At 39.1% G+C, this 20,371-nt stretch overlaps 1 protein-coding gene and 1 long non-coding RNA gene across 2 annotated transcripts in view; one reads left to right on the plus strand and one right to left on the minus strand.

The window, feature by feature from the left end:
- The window catches only part of DEUP1 (deuterosome assembly protein 1), a 48,659-nt gene that overhangs the window by 8,721 nt on the left and 19,567 nt on the right, over positions 1-20,371 (plus strand). The window contains exons 3-8 of the mRNA XM_088140564.1: positions 5,477-5,572; positions 7,176-7,310; positions 10,086-10,199; positions 12,310-12,564; positions 15,978-16,120; positions 17,305-17,410. Coding sequence (XP_087996690.1) covers positions 5,477-5,572; positions 7,176-7,310; positions 10,086-10,199; positions 12,310-12,564; positions 15,978-16,120; positions 17,305-17,410 — 849 coding nt within the window. The remainder of the gene's footprint in view (positions 1-5,476; positions 5,573-7,175; positions 7,311-10,085; positions 10,200-12,309; positions 12,565-15,977; positions 16,121-17,304; positions 17,411-20,371) is intronic.
- LOC107326291 (uncharacterized) lies at positions 5,343-9,788 on the minus strand. The gene is made up of 3 exons (XR_001560035.3): positions 9,661-9,788; positions 7,749-7,846; positions 5,343-7,421 (listed from the first exon to the last, which is right to left on the minus strand). It is a non-coding gene; the product is annotated as an uncharacterized LOC107326291 (long non-coding RNA).

Here is a 20,371-nt window from a genome sequence, read left to right on the forward strand (position 1 = left end):
TCATTGTGGGTTCTCCCAGACATCTTCAAATGCTGTATTTAACAGCAGCTACACGCAGTGACTAACCAATCTGATTTAGTTTAAATAATGGTTCACTTTCATGTGTTTTTTATGTATAATGGTCCTATTTGATTTCTGTAATTCTACATGATGTGTATAAATTAGTATTAATTGTATAGTTATATTTTCCTGATTTTTCTGGATTTTACTTTTTCTTAGACAGTTAACAGACCCTGCATCATAAAACGTTCCACAACAAAAATAGTATATCCAGGGCCTCCTACCTAACCTTTGTACATGGAATGCATTCACACATAACGATAAACCATTTTAAAATAATGCTTTGTTGAACAAGCTGTGGAGGCTTTTTTTTTTGCACAGAATGCTAAGCCATAATGGGTTCATGCATCATGCTGAGCCCAAAACTGACAGAAACATAATGTAGCAAAATGTGTGAACCAGGCAATAGAATAAATATAACCCATATTTTGCATTATTTATCCTCTTTTCAAAAGATAGACTTTATAAAATAATTAGGTTTCGACAGAAGGAAGGCAGGCTGGAAGGAAGAAAAGGCATTTTGGCTCCTGTTCAGCAGTGTTTGTGCAGAGTGGATGGGGCTGCCTCAGCATTTTAAAAAAAATAAAAAGTGGAAACCTACCGATGAGCTCTTTTGCATGGAAAGGTATCTCTCTCTGCTCTCCCCCTTCTGATAATTAGGATTTGTATATATGCAGAGGCTTGGATCAGGTTAGAGACAACCATGTATTCATAATTCCTCAATAGAGCAGAAAGCACGTATGTGTACTTTTTTTTTTAATCTATTCAATTGTGTCCAATTCTTGGAGACTGCCTGTACAGGTCCCTGCAGTTTTCTTGACAAGGTTTTTCAGAAGCAGTTTGCCATTGCCTCCTTCCTAGGGCCGGAAGGAAGTGACTGGCCCAAGGTCACCCAACTGGCTTCATGCCTAGGTGGGACACTCACGGTCTCTCGGTTTCTAGCCTGATGCCTTAACCACTGCACCAAACTGGCTCTCAATATGTGTACTAGAAGTGTGCAAATCATTTTGAATTCTAAATATATCAAGGAGGAAAAGGGTCATTCCAACCATGCCAGAAGTTCTCAGCTCAAAAGCAGGTCAAGAGAGAGTAATCTCAGGACATTTCCTATGAGGTTAGATCAACCCACCTTGAGCCTGTTGGAGAAAAATCTGTAAGAAAGAACTGGTAAATTCGTTTTCCTTTTTTTAAATAATGTTATTAAAAGTTTTAAAAAGAAGATAAAAACTAAATGCAAACTAATATAAAGTAAGAAAGAAAAAAGCAAAGAAAACAAAGAGAAAGCTGAAAGTGCAAGAAAGGAAAAATAGAAAAGGAAGAAAAAAGATACAAAGAAGTGGCTTCCGATCTTCTTTACAGCAGTTATAAGTACAATTATGAATTTACCTTTTTCTCTAAGGTTACAAGATGTCTCTCTTCTTTCAATAATTTATCCTGTCTAATCATCATAACCACAAATCATTTGTTCATTTTTTCCGGTTTTCTGCAAAAAGTCTGTAAGGGGTTTCCAGCCAGCAATAAACATAGATATTGTCTTTCCTCTGGTCAAAGAAGCCAATGCTTCTCAAAAGAGAAAAAAAAAATGAAAAAATTTAAACAAGATATAATTTGCCTACAAGAGACACATTGGGAAAAAGGACATAAAATATTTGATTTATAAAATTTTGGGAGAAGAATTTATTTCAGCGGGAACTAAAAAAGAAATGGAGTTGTTTTGTATATAAATCCCCAACTAAAACCAGAACTTGTACTGACTGATGACCATGGTAGATTTGTGGAAGTTAATTTGCATGGGACTAAGACTTGGATTTCCATCCCACTTTCGATTTAACAAATTTTCCTTCTCATTTGGCCGCATAAGAGCAAGAAGAGTTTTGTCTGCAAAGCCAGGCCAAGTACACATGGACATGTTCAGTAACACTCCATGTTCAAGCCTCAAGACAGAGACAGTTGGGTGTATTTATAATTAAGCAACAAGGAGCTACAAGTGTGTAAAAACATTATTGGTTAAAATGAATCCCAAAGGAAAAAAAAAAAGTAGGTCAGCTTGCACTTGCACACTAGCTCAGGCAGTCTAGCCCAGTGATGGCGAATCTATGACACGCGTGTCAAAAGTGACATGCCACGACATTTTGGGTGACACACCAGTGTTCATCAACGCCCGACGACAACTATTCTCCCAGTCTGAGTTACCAAAGAAACTGGGTTTGTTTTACTCATATTTCATTTTTGTAATTATTTGATGTTTCTTTATATAATACATAACACCGCACGTGATTGGACTGGCTTTTTTTTTAAATAAATGAATATGTAAAGAATTGTTTCTCTTTTGTTCAGGGAGGGTGACACACCAGTAGAATCAAGTTAGGCATTTTCCGAATTTTTGACACACCGAGCCCAAAAGGTTCTCCATCACTGGTCTAGCCTATAGTATTTCCTCTGCATCTTACTAACCACTAATACAATACAGAAATACTTTGTCTTGAAGCCTACTTGCTTGCTAAATATTTGCTGCTCTACAGTTTGAACTCCTACTATGCTTAGAAGCTCCATGATAAAATATGTATTCATATTCAAATTACTTACATTCTTCCACAAGCCCCAAATATTTCAAATTCAGAACACAGCACGAGTGATAAAGCTTATGTTGTGACATCATGATCCAAATTTTTTTGCAACAGAATTACGAAAAGATGGAGCTTGCATTCTGAAATTACAGAATGTTTTGTCGTCTTGGCATCATCAAGGCCAGCTGCAGACACCTTTTCCAGTTGCTAAAGTTTCACTGGGCACTTGTCATATGTCCTGTTTCTTCCCTATCCCATGAAACTGAGGGAAGGAGAGGGGAAGAAAGTTGAATTTACAATCCTGATCAGATGACATGTCAAGCAGTTTAGGAAGAGAGTCATGTTAATCTAGTGTAGCCAAAAATCAGTCTGTTAGCACCTGTCAAGGCTAACCCATTTTTATTTAAGGCATTCATGAGCTACAGCTCAGTTCATCAGATGCATAGAGAGGCTTGGTTGACATGGGATTAAAATACATAGGGGTGGGGCAGGGGGCACAAGGGAAGACAGGGTAGTAATGCAAGTGAAGGTTCCATGGAAAACAAGTTGCAAGCATTTCATCAATTAGCAATTGCAACGTATTCAAAACCCACTGTGTTTTTCAGGCCTTCTCGTGATGCATGTGAATTCAGCAGTCTCTCACTAAGTTGTGCTTCTAACATTTCTTTGTTTAAAATAGCTAATGGAGTGTTCTGTGAGGTTAAAAATGCTCTGATATTATTTCGTTCTTGTTTTGAATTCTGATGTCAAATTTGTGTCTGTTAATTTTTTTGTGGCAAGTCTGACCTGTTTGTCCCACGTGGAATCCAGAGGAGCATTGTTGGCAGATGATGACATGTATCACATTAGAGGAAGAACATGTGAAGGCACCTCTAATTGTGTGTGACATTGTTGGGGCCTGTGATGGTGCTGTTGAAAATGTGAGGGCCAGGTAGACATGTGGGTTTGTTGCAGGGCCTGGTTGTGATGTTAGGATCAATGTCCTGTTGTTTCTGGCTGCTTGTGAGAATCAGAGAATCATTCCTTGGGCAGATGGCAGCTTAGACAGACAGATACTGTGGATGGATGGATGGATGGATGGATGGATGTCTTTCTTTTTCTTTCTTTCTTTCTTTCTTTCTTTCTTTCTTTCTTTCTTTCTTTCTTTCTTTCTGGTTGGGTGGTTATCTCTACGCAAGTACAAGATACTCAAAACAGCTGCGGAATGAAGAATTCTTTATCCATAACCATAAAAGAGATGAAATAAATCTCTTGTACATATTACATTTGTATTTTACAATATAAAATTTATAGAGTTTCCTTATACTGAAGTGGTATAGATATTTTATGAATAAATAAATGTCTTACTGAGACCTAGTTGGGGCGGGTGTTTAGGCACACTGATTATACCCAATTATATCTTTTGACTCCAGGCCAGTCAAGTGAAACTGTCAAGTTCTGTCTCAGTGCCTGGAGGCTGTGCAGGTTTGGATGGGGAGGAACTGTCTCCAACTCAGTCCTACCAAGACTGGGTAGCTGTGGGTGTTTGGACTACCCAGATCTGGAGATATTCCATCTTTCACCTTGGATGGGTTGGCCCTTCCCCATTCAAGGATGGAGATCTTTCTAGACTCACAGCTCCTGTTTGATGAGCAGGTGGCAGCTGTGGCCAGGAAGGCCTTTACACACCTTCATCTGGTTCCGCCATTTACTAGATGGGGGAGCCCCTCAAACAGTCACTCATGCCCTGGTCACCTCATGGTTTAACTACTGCAGTGTACTCTACATGGGGCTGCCCTTGAATACTACCTGGAACTTTCAACTGGTCCAGAATGCAGCAATGCAGGCAGTGATGGGCTTGATTTGGCCCCCACTCTGTTGTTTAGAATGGCCTTGAAGACCTAGTTCTTTGCCCAGGCCTTTGGCAAGGGTACTTGAATCTCCCTTTTTTTCTTTTTCTTTGTTCCCATCTGGGTTTGTCATCTCTGCCAGCGTTGTTCTTTTTTGTTTTGTGTTGTTTATTTGTTTTTACAGGTAGTCCCCAGTTTAAGAACGAGTTCTGTTCCCAAGGTCTGTCCCTAAGTCGAATTTATATGTAAGCCAGAATAGTATTATTGTACAATACTGTATAAGTGGTATTGTGTAATGAACTCAAACCATTGTGTATTTAACTCGAATCATTGTGTATTTAATTTGAATTTTGCTACAATAGGCTCCTTTCTTAACTATGGGTCATCTGTAACCCGGGTGTTCTTAACCCAGGGACTCCCTGTAAATGTTTTTAACTATTTGTAAACCTCACAGAGTCACTGGAGATCAGGCAGCATATAAATGTAATATATTCTTATTGGTCACACAGTCAGCCAGATGTTTAGACTGGATTTGGCATTTTTATCCACCTATCAAGTTCTTCCCAAGGACCTGGGATAGGCAGATGTTGTTGTTTGATGGGGTTAAAGGTGTTGTTGCAGGATATAAGCTGTTCCAAGTAAAGCTGCCTTTTGCAATTGACTGGTGGTGATTTTGTCAATGTTGATGGTCTTCAGGTTTGCTCCAGATGTTTTGGGATTGCACCCAAGGTGCCTATTACTGTTCATACTATCTTTGCATTCTTTCACCACAGTCGTTCTACTTCTATTTGCTGATCTTTGTATTTTGTAATGTTCTCCAGTTCTTTCTCTTCTATTCTGCTGTCTCCAGGTATTGCAATGTAATGTATTATTATTATTATTATTATTATTATTATTATTGATTTACAGTGTTTGTTCTAATGTTAATACAGTCTTATTTGTTATATGTAGCTCTCTGTGTGATTAATTTTGCTACTGGATTTGTTTTAAGGCTCAGAATAAAATCCCTTTCAAATACAGGTTGGCTTACTCAGACAGAAGCTGGACAGCTTACAAAAGACAAAATATGAGATGGCTCAGAATTATGATGCACAGCTTCAAGCCTTGAAAACTCAAGTAAGGAAAAAGTCAGATTCCTATTTTACAGTGCTTGCAATATTCCAAGGTTAGTTTAGTGATTTGGAAAGCTTATTACCTAACTTTACCAGTATTGTATACTGTGATGCACTAAGGGATTTTTGTTTGTGGATCAGAAGAGGTCATGATGAAATCCTTGCCAGAACTTGGTTTAATGATTTCCTTCCCATCAAAATGAGCCAATCTACTGTTGACTAAGTTAACTCTCTTCCCCAAAATTGGGCTGAGCTGTTTTTATCCATGGGAATTTCTTTTGATTCACAAGTTTGATTAATTACTTAATACTGACTACTATGGACATTCCAAAGGTATTTCTTAATTGTTAATAACCAAAAATCATTATGATATACATACTACACCGGTATACAAGAATGAAAAAGAGACAGACAGAGTAAGTTGCACTAAGCCATCATTTCATTATTTTCTGAATAAAGCATTGATGGGTGGATTCACTCAGTCTGTTCAGATAAAACCAAACAAACCACAGTCTGAATCCAGTCACTCTTTATTTTTGAAGCTTAAGTACTTAAACAGAGTAGTTCAGGATGAAATTGTGTGAACCCAGAAAATGGGGTTGTTCAGGAATCAGGCTGAACGTGTTGTAAGAATGCAGCCAACCTCTGAGTCCATCCATTGTGTTTGGATTGTGCTTTAGAAAAAGGTTACACAAACCCACCACGTTCCTCCCTTTCCCCGAACATTTTGGTGGTTGGCACTTAGCTCATCAAAGGCATTGTTCTTCCTCCAGATGGCAGCTAATCTTGTCCATTAAAATCCAACAATTCCCATTCAACACTTGGGGAGTAAGGAACAGAGATGATACGGTCTTTTGATGGGGTATCTGTGAGAAGGAAGTATTTCTCTCCCCATCCCTGTACAATCTTTCTCTTGGTCTCCCAGAATGATCGGGTAGCCCATCCGAACAGTTGTACTTTCTGTACCCTTTTCAGCATAACTTCCCTAAGCTTGCACTCATTTTCTCTGACACTGAATGTCATATTTAATTAAAATGTTTTAGATCCATAAATGTCAGGACCAAACTATATATTTTACATAAGAATCAGACATAATACATCTGATTTTTGTTGGTTTGAGTTACTAGCTACAAGTTTAGAATTGGGATCACAGTACTCAGGTAGAGAAATGAATGATTCTCACCCCACAGATCCACTGTGTGGTCTGGGTAAAAAAAAAGATTTTTTTTTTTCAGTGCTGTCCTTTACCCCCTAAGGAAGCCACTATTAGATCTGTTAATGGTTGGATTATGCTAGTTAATCCAATTCTTTGATTTTGAAGAAAGATTAAGCCTGTCTACAGAAGGTGGCGCTAAATTAATGTAAAACAGTTCCCACAAACACTGGGTAAGAAATGCTAAACCAACAAACACTGTTTAATCATGCAGTTAATTAACACCACAAACTGTGTGAAAGTTCACCTGTGTTCATCCTTAACCACTTAGTTGTAATAGCTGGTACCAAAAAAAGCCTGGCTATTTGAATATTCAAGCTTAATTGCCTTAGCCAATTCTGCTATCAGTTTTGAAGGATGAAATAAGATGTTCCTGGCATTCATTTATTTTTAGTTTGCTAAGCTGACACAAAGCTACGAAAAGTTACAGTTGCATCAATTAAAACAAGAGAAAACTCACAGCATGGAGAAATGTACGGAAAACCAAGAAGCACCTTTTCAGCTGAACAGTTTAAACCAGAAATTGGAGGTAAGAATCTCTATTTGGAGTAGTGCCTTCTTTTGGACACCCTGTACTCCAAGATCATCCATGGAGGTCTGCTGTGAGTGGTCCCATAAGCTAGGAAAGCATATGATGTAGCTATGGACAAAGACAAGGGACAGGAAGGGGAGATATTATTTCTCTGGAGACCTGCAAGGCTAACTCTCTTTTCATCTTTCATTGGGTGGGGCGTTCTTTGGATGCACCCTGAGAAAAATTGATTCTAGCTTCTGTTTCTTTGTTTTGTTTTCAGGCTCAGAAAGTGAGGGCGTGTTTGTCATTTAATTTCCGATGGCAAACTTGAAGTACAAGCAGTTAATCTGTGTCATAGGAACTTGACTCAGGTGTAGGAAGGTCTGCCTCTCCCACCTGTTCTGATTGCCCCGTTCATTGGCAAGCCGCAGGGTGGGGTAGAACATGGTATACCTGATGACATAAGATGTACCATGATATCATTTGGGCAATGCCATCATGAAGTATGTTATTGTAGCTTCCGTCAGACGCTTGTGGTCCTGTCCAGTAGTCTAAAATCAAAAGCACACCAAGATATTACAAGGACAGGAACTTGGTCATGTACTTGGAGTGGGTTAGAGTAGCACTTTGGATTGAAGTTGGAACATATTTACCAATCACACCTTATTAATACCATACACCTTTTTAGACTTAAGGTAACTAAAGATTCATTTGAAAAGCTGAAAGTAACTTTGCATACACCTATTACTTTTATAAACTCTGATCAACACTTGTGTTGGGCTGCATGAACTCCAGGGTTATAAAAGTTGCATTAATAAAGTAAATGAATAAATTTACTAGGGATAGAAATGTAATGAGTTTCTTAGGGGCAGGGTGAGGGGAGTGCTCAGATGCCAGCTTAAGTTGGGAACAACAGATTTTATATGCCCTGGGTATAAAAGATTGCTTGATACATTATTTGGGTAACTGCAGTTTGGAGGGAGGGAGGGAGTTACACTCGTCAATGGATTCTTAGCACATGGAGACATTGATGGGTATTGCTCACTGAGCATCTTCATTCAGTAGTGTTTAATTGCTGATTTGCTACTGGATCTGCTGCTGGAGTTGTCCTTGTGCCATAGAATCTGCCTTTTGCCAACCCAAATTTACAACAGTTTCCCCAGAGCTGCTTCAAAAGACAATGGTTTCAGAACAGACTACATGTATTTCTGTTCTCCATGGCAGAAATAGCTGAATGAAATTTCAAAGGCAGTCTTGTCTTTTATTCAGTAAGGGATGAAAAAATAGCTGTTGCATTTGTTCTTAGCTTGAAAACAAAGCAGGGAAGAGCTGTTTACTGGCTTCTGAAAAAGCCACAGAAAAGTGCAGGGCTGCAGAACTTTTACTGCAGAAAAGAATGAGAGAAAACCCCATTGAAGGGTGTGGTTTGAGTATACTTGTCTTTGGGCTGGAGAGACAAATTACTGGTTCTATCATGTATTCACTATCCCCCTATCCATCATTCTCCCTGCTGGAGGTGGATGTGGTGGATTCTGGAATGGTGTTCAAAAATCCCAGGACAAATGTATTGTGGGAATTTATCATTGGAGATGCCTTTGGAGATCCATCTGGGAACATCATGTCTGGTATGACATCCTCCCCATGACTCTCTGTGTCATTGACTCAACACACTGAGCTGGGTGTTTTCCACTGAGGGCAAATCTGGAGGTATGGAATTAAGAGGTTCTCCCTGAGACCATTGACATGGCCAGACTACTTTTGATGAAATTTAGATTAATATCTTCTTCACTAGGATGGTGGACTTAAGAAGGTGGTCTTGTCTAAGAATTGTGGATGTTCATATGTAATGATTGATTGATAGGTATACTATCAAAGTCCAATACACACTTTAGGGTGATAAAATAGAGGGTCTATCAATGCAGTTATTTAGTAGGGATATCAATGCTATAAAACAGGCAAAACAATAGGTGAGTAACAAATGCCCCAAATCTCATACTGCATATGATCAAACACAAGTGAAAGCACATTATCATGTCCAGTTGTGACAGTGCATCCTCGAGTATTCATCCAACAGAGCTATTCCAAGAGGCAAATAGGTTATTAAGATGAAACCTAGCAGGGATATGATGAAGCTATCAAAGGCCTGCTGTGACCGGTTTGCAAGACCCTTCAAGGATAAAATTGCTCTTACCATCTCTGACTTTAATGTCGGCATGGATAATTCCAATGGAAAGGCCCATTGTAGACGCTAAGTGAGCCCCATCACTCCACTTTGGGGATTGATTGCCTACCTTAGCCTATTGCTCTGGATAGCTTTCCAAGCAGGGGACCCATAAGTCAGATATGGTAATATTTTGGTACATACCCAGGAGTACATTCATAGTGGCATCACAACACAGCTCTCCTCCTCTGTGGGATCCAACAGATGAATCAAAACTAGAGGAATTGCAGCCCAGCTTCATTGCTTTGGGCTGATTTATATGAGCAAGGGCAGGCTCTTTGTTATTTAAAGGGCTGGTGGAGGAGGAAGCATAGCTCGGTGTGAGAGTGCATTTTTGCATGCCAAGCATTTTGAACGCTTACGTGCTAAATATTATTAATGGTGGATAATGTGTTTTGCACCTGGCAAGGACTATCTAAATTGCTAATAATAATGCATTATACAAGAACTTTTAAGTGCAAAGGTCTTTACACTGAACATTGTACTGGTTGTTCATTTTCAAGAAGTATAAAGAGAAAGTAGGTATTCAGTAATCTGATTAATTTCTTTGTGCTGCTTTTCTCTTTCAGGAATTTAGAGCAAAATCAAGAGAGTGGGATAAGCAGGAAACACTGTATCAAAATCATTTAGTTTCTTTAGATGCTCAGCGAAAATTATTGTCTGAGAAATGCAATCTGTTCCAGGTACCATTCTTTCACTTCTCAGACAGGAATTGGAATTAAATGAACCATGAAGCCTAGATAAATACTTAACAGAAAATATATATATATACCCACACGCATTTTCCAAGCCTTAAAAATGAATATGTAGATATCTTTGCAAATTAGGCTCATCACATTTAAACATTCCAGGAATGTGGTGCTATAGGAATGTTTTTTTCTTGTATAAGCAGACAAATTGCATTTTTAATAGCAAGTATCTCAGTCACCTCAAGTGCTTTTTCTACTCACTGTTTTCCCTGCAACTCATATACATATTGGTGGGGGTGGGCATGCTCTTACAATTGGTTGTTTGGACTGCAAGCTCTTTGGAATAGAGACTGTAACATGCCAATAAAGCAGTGCAGCTCTCCTTAGCCAGTGACTTCCAATAAACCAGACATTACTTCTGTCAGAACCGTGTGTCAAAGATGGCAGCAGCTAGGGGACATTCCCTACTGCTAGGTAAAGGTATTCTCCATCCATCCTTGAGTCACGCCCCACAAAGAAAATATTGACATAAAATCTGCTGTCCCCATGGCATGTCTTGCCTCTATTCTCCGTAGCTGAATGGTGGTGTTCTGACTGGGGAGTATACCGCAGTGGGATTGATTCTGTCCTCTTAGTGGCTGCAGTCTCCTTTCAGCACAGCACCAGCTAGCAGAGAAAACGTCCATCAAGCAGGGCTCTGCAAACAGGAATGGGAAGGATCTGATTTCTCTAGGTTGATTTGTATGCCTCTCCTCATATGCCCAGTTTGGCACTTCCCAAGCAAAAAGACTGTGGAATGAAGAAATGTATAGGAAAGCACCAGGGCAGAAATAGCCCTGAGAGGAAAGAGGCAGAATCCCTACCACAACTGGGGAGCTAGCTAAGTCCTGCAAAATGGAAGAGGTGAAGCCAACTAGCTGCTGGCAAGCATTCTTCTTCAAACCCAAGGAAAGTGGCAACTAAACCCAGACCTGCTCCATCTTCTTCTCCAGATCAAATAGTGAAGGTTTGCTCTCCTTTCCTCTACCTTGTTGGAAACCAAGAGAGAAAGAAGGGAGGGAAAGGGAGGTCATAGGTCTTGAAGGAATTAATGAAATAAAACGCTACTAGAAAAGGCAAAGGCTGGATGAAAAATGGCTGCAATGGAGGCTTACTGGTGCCCCGAGGGAAAGAGGCATATCCATGCCTCTTAACAGTCCCACAGCTTACTCTAAGGGTCACCTACTGCTGGTCACCTGACTTCACTTGCAAGCTATTAGGTGGCAAAGTATAACAGATATTATACCCCTTGAAGCTATCTGTGGATAGTGTTGAAATAAAAGGGAAAATACTGCCTTTCTACCAGTACAGCTATATGGTGACTTAAGCCTGTCTCACTCATAGTTCTGGGGAGGAAAGAAGGACAACTTTATGCAAACAACAACGAAAAACTGCTGTGAAGGCACAACTTCTGTTAGTTGGCCAGAGTTGCTGCTTGTGAGATGGAGAGCCATATAAATTGACTGAAATAAATTTATCTTGCCATGGTTAAATGCAAAGGGGACATGGCCTTGAAGAAAGAATGAAGCTACAAGATAAGGACACGAACTGTCCGGGTTGTAGCAAATTCCTACAATATGGGAAGCACAGGATTGGAGGAACTTAAGCTTCCCTTAACATTTGGGTTTTTTGTAACTCCGTTCCCCAGCCACTTCCTCCTTTTGGGGGTTGATTCTGGTTGTAAGAGCGACTGGGTAGAAACAATAAGACAGAGCATCATACTGTGTATTAGATCTGCATTTCTTCCTCACTCGATGGAGAATTAGTTGCCACATGTTGATGTATTCATCATAGTTGTAGTTTTTTCCCATGTGGTCTCATTTCAGGAGATCATTGGGCTCATAGGGAGAACTTTGCTCTGTTGGAAGTTTGGACTAGTCCCAGACTGAGTCATGATTGGTACTACAAGAACATTTCATATACATCTTCTAACATGAATTTGCTTTAAATAAACTTGCAGTTCTCAAGGACCAGATTTCTATAGCAGTATAAATTTCTGCATAGAAGAGAAGATACCGTTGTTCCCAAAGCAATTAATTTCATGCAACTGTTTTCTTTTTTTGAGAAACAAGCACAAAATTGTAAAATCCAAATACACTGTCAAAAACTGAAGCAAAATGATGGGGATACTTGCAGCCAGTACAGAAATGAGCATCTCGGTGTCCAGAACTGTGTTTTTACTGAGCCCACAAATAGGAACGAATTCTTTATGGAAAAACTTGAATCAACTGTGAGTGAAATAGCAGTGAGCAGAAACAGACTACAAGAGGAAAACTTAAAGCTCCAACAGGAAGTAAAAATGTACCAAAGAAAATGCCAGGTAAAGAGCCAGCAATTTGCTAGTTGTTATTTTTACAGTTTCATTTTATGTAAATGATACTTGATACTGCTGCCAATCTAGAAAGGGTTGTGAGCACAGGAATGCTGATAGGACATATAAATGGTTGCAGCTACGTACTATGGATGTAGCCAGCTTTGCCCAAAGAAAATAGGGGAAAGAGGAGTTTAGTATCTCTTAGACTGCATAGGTAAATCTATGTAAGTTGTCAGGAATCAAGCTTAATATGTATGTATGTATGTATGTATGTACGTATGATACCTCCTGTATGCAACAGTTTCCCCATCCCAAAGTCTTACCTGTGAAATGAGAAAGATTTGGGAAAACAGTAAACTATAGCCAGAGTTCAAAAGAAGAATCTGTGAGCAGGTGTGGACAAGAAGCTGATCTCCTGTTTAAATCCTGCAGATTGCTCCTGTGGAGCCAGGAGGGTTTATAATGCAATGTAGAAGACTCTCATATATATTTTCCTGTGATGGAAAATAGAAGAGTTGCGAGTTGCCAACAAGTGAGGAATGCCTCTAGTTACAGCCGAGTTGTGTTGTGTGTGTGTTTTTTTTAATCCATCTCCTTGTCCCTCATTACTGTTGCAGTATCTCTGACTTATGCAGTCTTCTTTTTCTCTCTGTCCTGCAATCCATATAAAACCTCCATCAAAGATCACTGAGCTACCTGTTAAATTTACAAGAACAGAGTCTGGGTTTTGTCCACTTCAATCCATTAGAAGGAGAAGACGCAGGAGCTGTGCAAAATATGGTCTTGTACAAATGACAGGAGAGATGGAGGCTGCAACTTGGCAACAAGGCAACCTAAGGCTGCTGCCAAAAATAGCTGTAGCTTTCCTACTCTTCTATCTCTAGTAATGTCTACTAGGGACATAAACCCTGGACATAACATTATCATTTCACTTTATTGGCTGCTGCTGGAAGTGGGGAGAGATTGCCTTTTTTAAAAATCAATAGAGGCAAAGCTGCTGTTTCTAACAGCATCCCCCTGTCTGCTGCAACAGTTTCTTCCAGCCTCCAGGGAAGAAGCTTCTTTTCCTAATAACCCAATCAAACCACTTTCCCAATGCTCTCTAGTGTTTAGAAAGATCTCTTTCTTTCCACAAACATCCACCATTCAAGAATTCCTTTGGAAAACAGATGTTCCCTCTGTCTCAATGATCTGGGCATTTCCCAGATTCCTGGAAACTTCCGCATTTTAATCAGAGTCTGCTTAGAAGGATCTTAGGTCCATGCTTTCCCCAGGACCTGAGTTCCCAGCTTCTCCCTCAGGTTTTTTTCCTCCAAAGGACTCACATCTTCTACCCCCAGAATAGAGGGAAGGACTGGGGTATGTACATGGCAGAAAGCAATTTATGTACATGGCAGAAAACAATTCCTCGTGAGAATGCAGTTCCTTCTGCAGCTGGCAAGTAACCTGCAGTATTGTGATTTATCTGGCATGAGGGGCTACATTCACAACTTAACCAGGCAAAGACTTTCTATCCAACTTTTAATCCAGAGAAAGTTCATGAAGGGACCTTCTTTTATCTCATAGTATGGAAAAACACACTATAACAAAGTTATACAGACTATAACACAGTTATACAGACTATAAAAACAGACTATAACAAAGTTATACAAACAGACTATAACACATCCCACTTTTACATGATTTTCTATGAATCTTTCATATTCATAGGGGAGAGAGAGAGAGAGAGAGAGAGAGAGAGAGATCATTTGTTCATAAAGTCAATATAAGTTTACAGTGACAGGTTAATATTGTTCTCATGTGCAGTATAGGTAAATAGAAAGGAATTCCAAATATGTGGCTTCCCTCTTCTAGGGGCCTCTCCCAAGTATGAGTTAAGGTGCCACCACCATACTTGGGTCAATAGAAAATTATACATAGCATGAAATTGATCATCCCTGTTGGCTATTCTTTTTTTATTGTCTCTGTTTCCAATCACTGCCACTCACCTGACTTCCCTCCAAGCTAATGGGTAACAAAATGTGACAGATTTTACACACCTTGAGGAAGCAAGAAAATGTTGTAAAGATGCATTTGTGCCATGGTCTGATACAAATGAGGACCAGCCTTAGCAAGGGACAGGAACCTTTCATCTGTCCATCCCACATATGGTGAAATCTGCCTAGATCTGTCAGGTTTCCATGTGGCTTAATCTGCTACTGATTAGATTGTACAGCAACAGGATCAATTTTTTTTTCCTCTGTTAGTTTGTATGTGGGAGTAGGCGATCTATTTTCATTTGCTTTTACTGTTTCCTAAAACATGATAGGGAACCTTGGTTCAACAGATGTGCTGAATTGTAACTCCCATCAGATCTATCAAATATGGCAATTGATGAGGGATTCTGGGAACTGTAGCTCAACAACATCTGAGGGCCACACATTTCCCATCCCTGAGATAAACATTTCACAATTTCAGGAATGATCTCTTGTTTCCGGGCACTTGTTTTCTGTGGATCATTTTTGGAGTTGTGAGTCACTTTGACTATTTCAGAAGCTTTTAGAAGCTTAGTATTTAAATCCGAAATGGAAGCAATAACACCCACACTTACCTTTTCTGCACTTTTGATATTGAAATCTACATCCTTAATCTCTTGTTGATGGATGGTATAGCTGTTGATATAATTTAGCTTGTTATTATCGTGGGTTAGTCTCAGTTATCATAACAGTATATAACATATAGTGAATGCATTTTCCTTTCAAATGTGAGATAGGCTTTAATACTCCTTTTTCCCAGAAAATCTTGCAAATTATATCTGAGTGAGGGAGAAGTAAAGATCTCTAGCAAAACATTCTCCACACCCTCCCCAAATCTGTTCATAAGATATCTTTGGGGAAGCTGGGTTATTAAACTGGTACAAAACATATACGCAGTCCGTTGTTCGAGTTGATATGTGATTGAGTTATTGAATGTAACGTAATTCTAAGGAGCTTTTCAGAATATCCAATCCCATAATCTGTTCTGGATTATGGCTGATACCTGTACATAGCACATCCTTCATGTTAACCATATTGTAATCAGGACATGAGTTTTAATGAATACAGTTCTACTAGCCGGAACCTGCGTGAACTTTCTTAGAAGTAAATTTCTCAGAAGACCCCACTTTATTTCTGAATATGCAAAGGACTGCATATGACTTGCTTTATTTCCAAGTGAACTTCCTGCAGAGAGAAGCTGGCAACTCAAAATCTTATAGAAACAATAAAAAAGAGATGAAGAATGGATAAATTTTAAGCCTGTTTTGCAAACAAAAAGAGACTTTCGTTCTATGGAATATCATCATTAAAGCCCATGCAAAAGACCTCTAAATGTTACAGAATCATGAAATGGCAAGTTATCAGTGGACAGGCTATTTGAGTGTGGTGTTTGGATTTATTTAGAACATTGAAGACCGGCTGATAGAAGTGAGGAATGAACTGCAGTCTCGTGAAGGCCTCTTGAAGGTGGTGGAACTGGAATGCCAGCAGTTACGAAAGGAAGTGGCCAAAATCGAAGAGTATAAAAACAAAGAAAATCAAGTGAAGTATGTATTGAAACTGTACACCTATGCTTCAAAAGCTGGTTACTTGGGAGTAGATGCATGATCCCCTGTATGCCAGCTTGAGAGTAAGTGTCAGTAGCTTTAATGGCACTTACTTTTAAGTAAGGATGCAGAGCATTCCAGTTTTGATCAAGATATAAATTTTAAGTGCAGAATCCAAATAAAAGTAAATTGCATTTCTTTCAGAATTGATCAGAATGGTTTATACAGTCCACTTTCCCTTAAACTCTCAGAAGTTATACAGATGTTACAGTATGCCATGCCCTCAAGTTGAAGTTTTACATGATTTCCACCACCACCATCCTGGAAGGAGGGGAGAATTTCTCTGTTTTTACCAAGTGTTGTGGTTTTAGTTACATTGATGACCAGAGGCAGTATGTGACTGGCTTCATCCTTATTAGGAATCATCAGGCATATGCAGCCAGATTTTTTTCTATGGAGTGTAAATCCTGGACCAGGAATGGAACTCATGGACCACTGCACTTTAAAAATATATACAGTCCATTAGCTTTAAGAGCTATCCAGGTTCTGATGCTGAGTGGTGTTGCAGGAAGTGATCTATAGAATCTATCAGATTATGTATATACTTTGTCCTGAGTAAAAATCAGTGTCACATTTCTTATGTTCTAGAAGTTTATTTGTAACAAATATAAGAGGAGATATTATTTATCCTCAAAGGATTCTATTGTCCGTTCAATTATCTGGGCACCACTTGCTGAAAATATTAGACAATGACTGCCCTAACCAAAAAGATTGTGTAGAGACTTATAATTTAATATGTACTGTACACTAAAAAAAGTACATCAGGAAAATCAATAAATAAAATTTACATTGTACAATGTAATTGATACTGCACTTTAGCAATAATTTTTGTAAAGTCAGACCTTGTTTTCTTTTATATTTACAAAAATGTATTTTTTATTATAAGTACATTCCTGTGATATATGAATAAGTAAGAAGAAAAGGTCTTGAGAAGAAATTTGATGCATCGGAATTATTGTAGGAGGGGGGAAAAAACTTTTCCTTTCTCAGAAACTGGAAATAATAAGATCTTCCAGAGACACATTTCCTGTACTTTCTGTCCACTTGGCCTTATTTAAATATTTTTGTTCTAAAATGAAGCTTTGGGTGGGGGGCTTGAAATATATTAATGATTTTTTTAATAGGCTTCATTCAGCTTATACACAGTGTATCAAGGATCTGGAAATAAAGAAAACTCAGATACTTGTTCTGGAACAGCAGCAGGACAATCAACAAAAAGAGCTAAACCAGGTATTTTTTTGAAAAAAATATTTCAAAATGTGATCGTATCCAATCTTATTCTGGGGGATGTATTAAGGCCAAATAACTGTCTCAAACCAAGAAGTATTCCAGTAGGAACTTGATGGAATGAACAAGGAAGCCACAGCTGGTTGTTTAATTGAAATAAACCGACCTTTAATTAGAGGTTGCAGGGCTGATGAGAGGTGTTTAACCAAGGGCTTCATGCAGAAATGATTTTTGAGGTGGGGATTGAAGGAAACAAAAGAGATGCATCATCCAGGTATTCAGAAGTTCCAAGTGTACAGGACAGAAAAAACAAGAATACTGAGGGAGCAGGAGATCTTGAGGGTTAGGGTTGATGGAGCAGGAAGAGTAAAGTTCACTAGGAGAGGTGGACGAGGATGTAAGAGCAGACGGATAAGTCGGGCATTGGGTGGGAGGGAAGTTACAAAGGCCTAAAAAGTAGGTATAAAAGGCAAGAGCTATGAAATTGACTGGTTGCCACATCTCTGGTATATTGTCATAAAAGAACTGAAATCATGTATCCTATGGGGATAGCTCACCCCACTCTCTCCTTAGAATATGCCCAATAAACTCTTGGCTTATTTATATCAAGGATAGGAAATCTATGGAGCTTTCAGATATTAATGAACTACAGTGTTTGCATTATTCAACATTAGCTATGTTACCTAAGGCTGCTGGAGGCTGCATCCTTCCCATCTTCAGTAAACCAGAGTATGAGCTTCACTTGGTGAAGCATCTCATATCCTGTTTTTGGCACATGGGAGAGAGGTAATAGCCAAAAGAGAAAAATGTAAGAGAGACTTTTGCATCCTTCCTTGTTTGCTATTCCTAACATATGGGCCATTCCCAAAGAGTCTCGCATAGTGTAATAAGTAGATGGCCGAGGGGGTGGGGATGTATTTGTCATAGATCTGTTCTTCATAAATTACTTATGTGGTAGGGTCATCACTGAAACTCACCTCCTTGTGGGTCTGGACACACCCATGTTTTTGGCCTTCCTGTAGTAATGGGAAGGGATAAATAACAAAGTGGTGGAGCTACCTTGGAAGAACCCTTGAAAACTTTTAAAGTACAGTAGATCTCACTTTTCATTTACCGATCATTCCTAAAGCCATTCAGTTTAAGTAAAGCTTCCTTTTTTTCCCTCAGTACAATTTCAAGTACACACTACTCTGACATATGTACCTAATAGCTCTAATTACTGGTACTTATTACCTTCCAAGTTTTTAGTGATAGAAAATGAAGAAATAGAAAAAGAACAACGTGCAATTATAAGAATTCGGTATAAAGATGAATATGAAGCTCCCAGATCGTTTGAGAGTCTTTTCATAGCTTCTTTTATTTTAACGTTCTGAATTTAGGAGAATTTTTGCCATCTCACTACTGGTTGTTGGCAGGGGAAAAAAAAGGAAGCCCACCATTTTTTTATAATCTTAAGGGAGGACAGAACAGCACTGAAAACGGCAAGACTACAAATAACAGGGCAGCCACTAAATGTGTCTTTTCTCCAAAAGTATTTTAAAAAAATACACTGTCCACATTTACCATGTTTTCTCTTTAATTTACTCCTGAAATTTATTTCTGATTGAATGTAATGTTTTAGCTGCTGATTTTACTTGAAGGACCAGTAGGCTGTTATTGCTAGATAGAAAGTGTTTCCCATGTTAAGGTAGAATGCCTCTTTGGAAGCTCCTCATCTTTTGCCTCTAGTTTACTCTTAGGGAGAACTGACCAGTCCTTCAGCCTCTGAGGTTACTCTGTATCTTCTTTCCAGTCTTGATACGCTGGGACAGAGGACTGCCTTAAGCAGAGTTTAATGATGCCAGTTCAAGAAAGATCTTATATTCAAACATCTGTTTGGGTTTTCAATGCAAGAGGAGTTAAGGAGCTACAACCGGCTCCTACAGAAAGTCCACTTAAAGTCCAACTTCTTTTCCTTGGATCCCACAGTGTGCATACTTTTAAATCAGAGGACTTCCAGGAACTATATTTAGTAATGGCTGAATTCCATCTCTACAAAGAGAATTGTAAAAATAATCCAGATTATTGCTTTTCTTTGCATGTTGATATCAACTGTTCGGAATCACTTTCATATTTATTCCCACATTTATCCTTACGCTGGCTACCGGCTTGGCTGGCTTCGAAAAAGGGTTGGGTCAATTCATGAAAGTCATGGGGGTCAGTGGTTATTAGCCTGGATCTGCAGGTCATCTGCTGGGAGACTAGCAGGCTTCCTTATGCAGTTGGTTGGCCACTGTGAGAACAGATGGCTGGGCTAGATGGGCTGGGGGTCCATTTCAGCTGGGCACTGCTTATGTTCTTAAGGAGAAATCTGACATAGAAATACAGGCTTCCTGAGAGGGGAATAGTACTTAATATATTTAATAATACAGTGATACACAATACATTTTGTGACACCGAGCCAATGGAACATCTGGCCTAAACTTAAAGCATTTCTTTTTTAGTTCAGAGATTTTTTTAAAGAAAGGTTTACAACAACCAATATTGGCGTTCTGCACTCCTGTGCAAAAGCGGCATGCAACTTGCGACTGCAAATCCATTTACTGTGCGATAATTGTACTGAAGTAAAGGAGCTAATCACGCACGGTGCTGAGAACCTCCCCCTGCTGCTTTTATTCCAATTATTTCTTCTAATAAAATACCTTATGTTGGAACCTGAATCTGTTGATGACAACAAGTAATTCCCTCCTGATCGTGTTTTATGCTCAATATCTGTTCACCTATGGGGTAGATGTTGGGAGTGCCACAGAAAAACCCATAAAAACGCTCAAAGTAGTAGCAAAGCTGGTCATTCTGAATCAAGACATTTTAAATTCCTGTGTGCTATCTCTGTATGGTTGGTGTTTAAGAACAGACAGCTCCGAAAGTCACTAGTAGGTGAAAAACGATACCATCTGGAAGGCCGGCTCTCATTGTTCCTTTTTG

This window comes from Python bivittatus, unplaced genomic scaffold, assembly GCF_059951505.1.
Source record: "Python bivittatus isolate LINGU-HERP-01145 unplaced genomic scaffold, Pbiv_v1 ctg000340_np1212, whole genome shotgun sequence".
NCBI lineage: Eukaryota > Metazoa > Chordata > Lepidosauria > Squamata > Pythonidae > Python > Python bivittatus.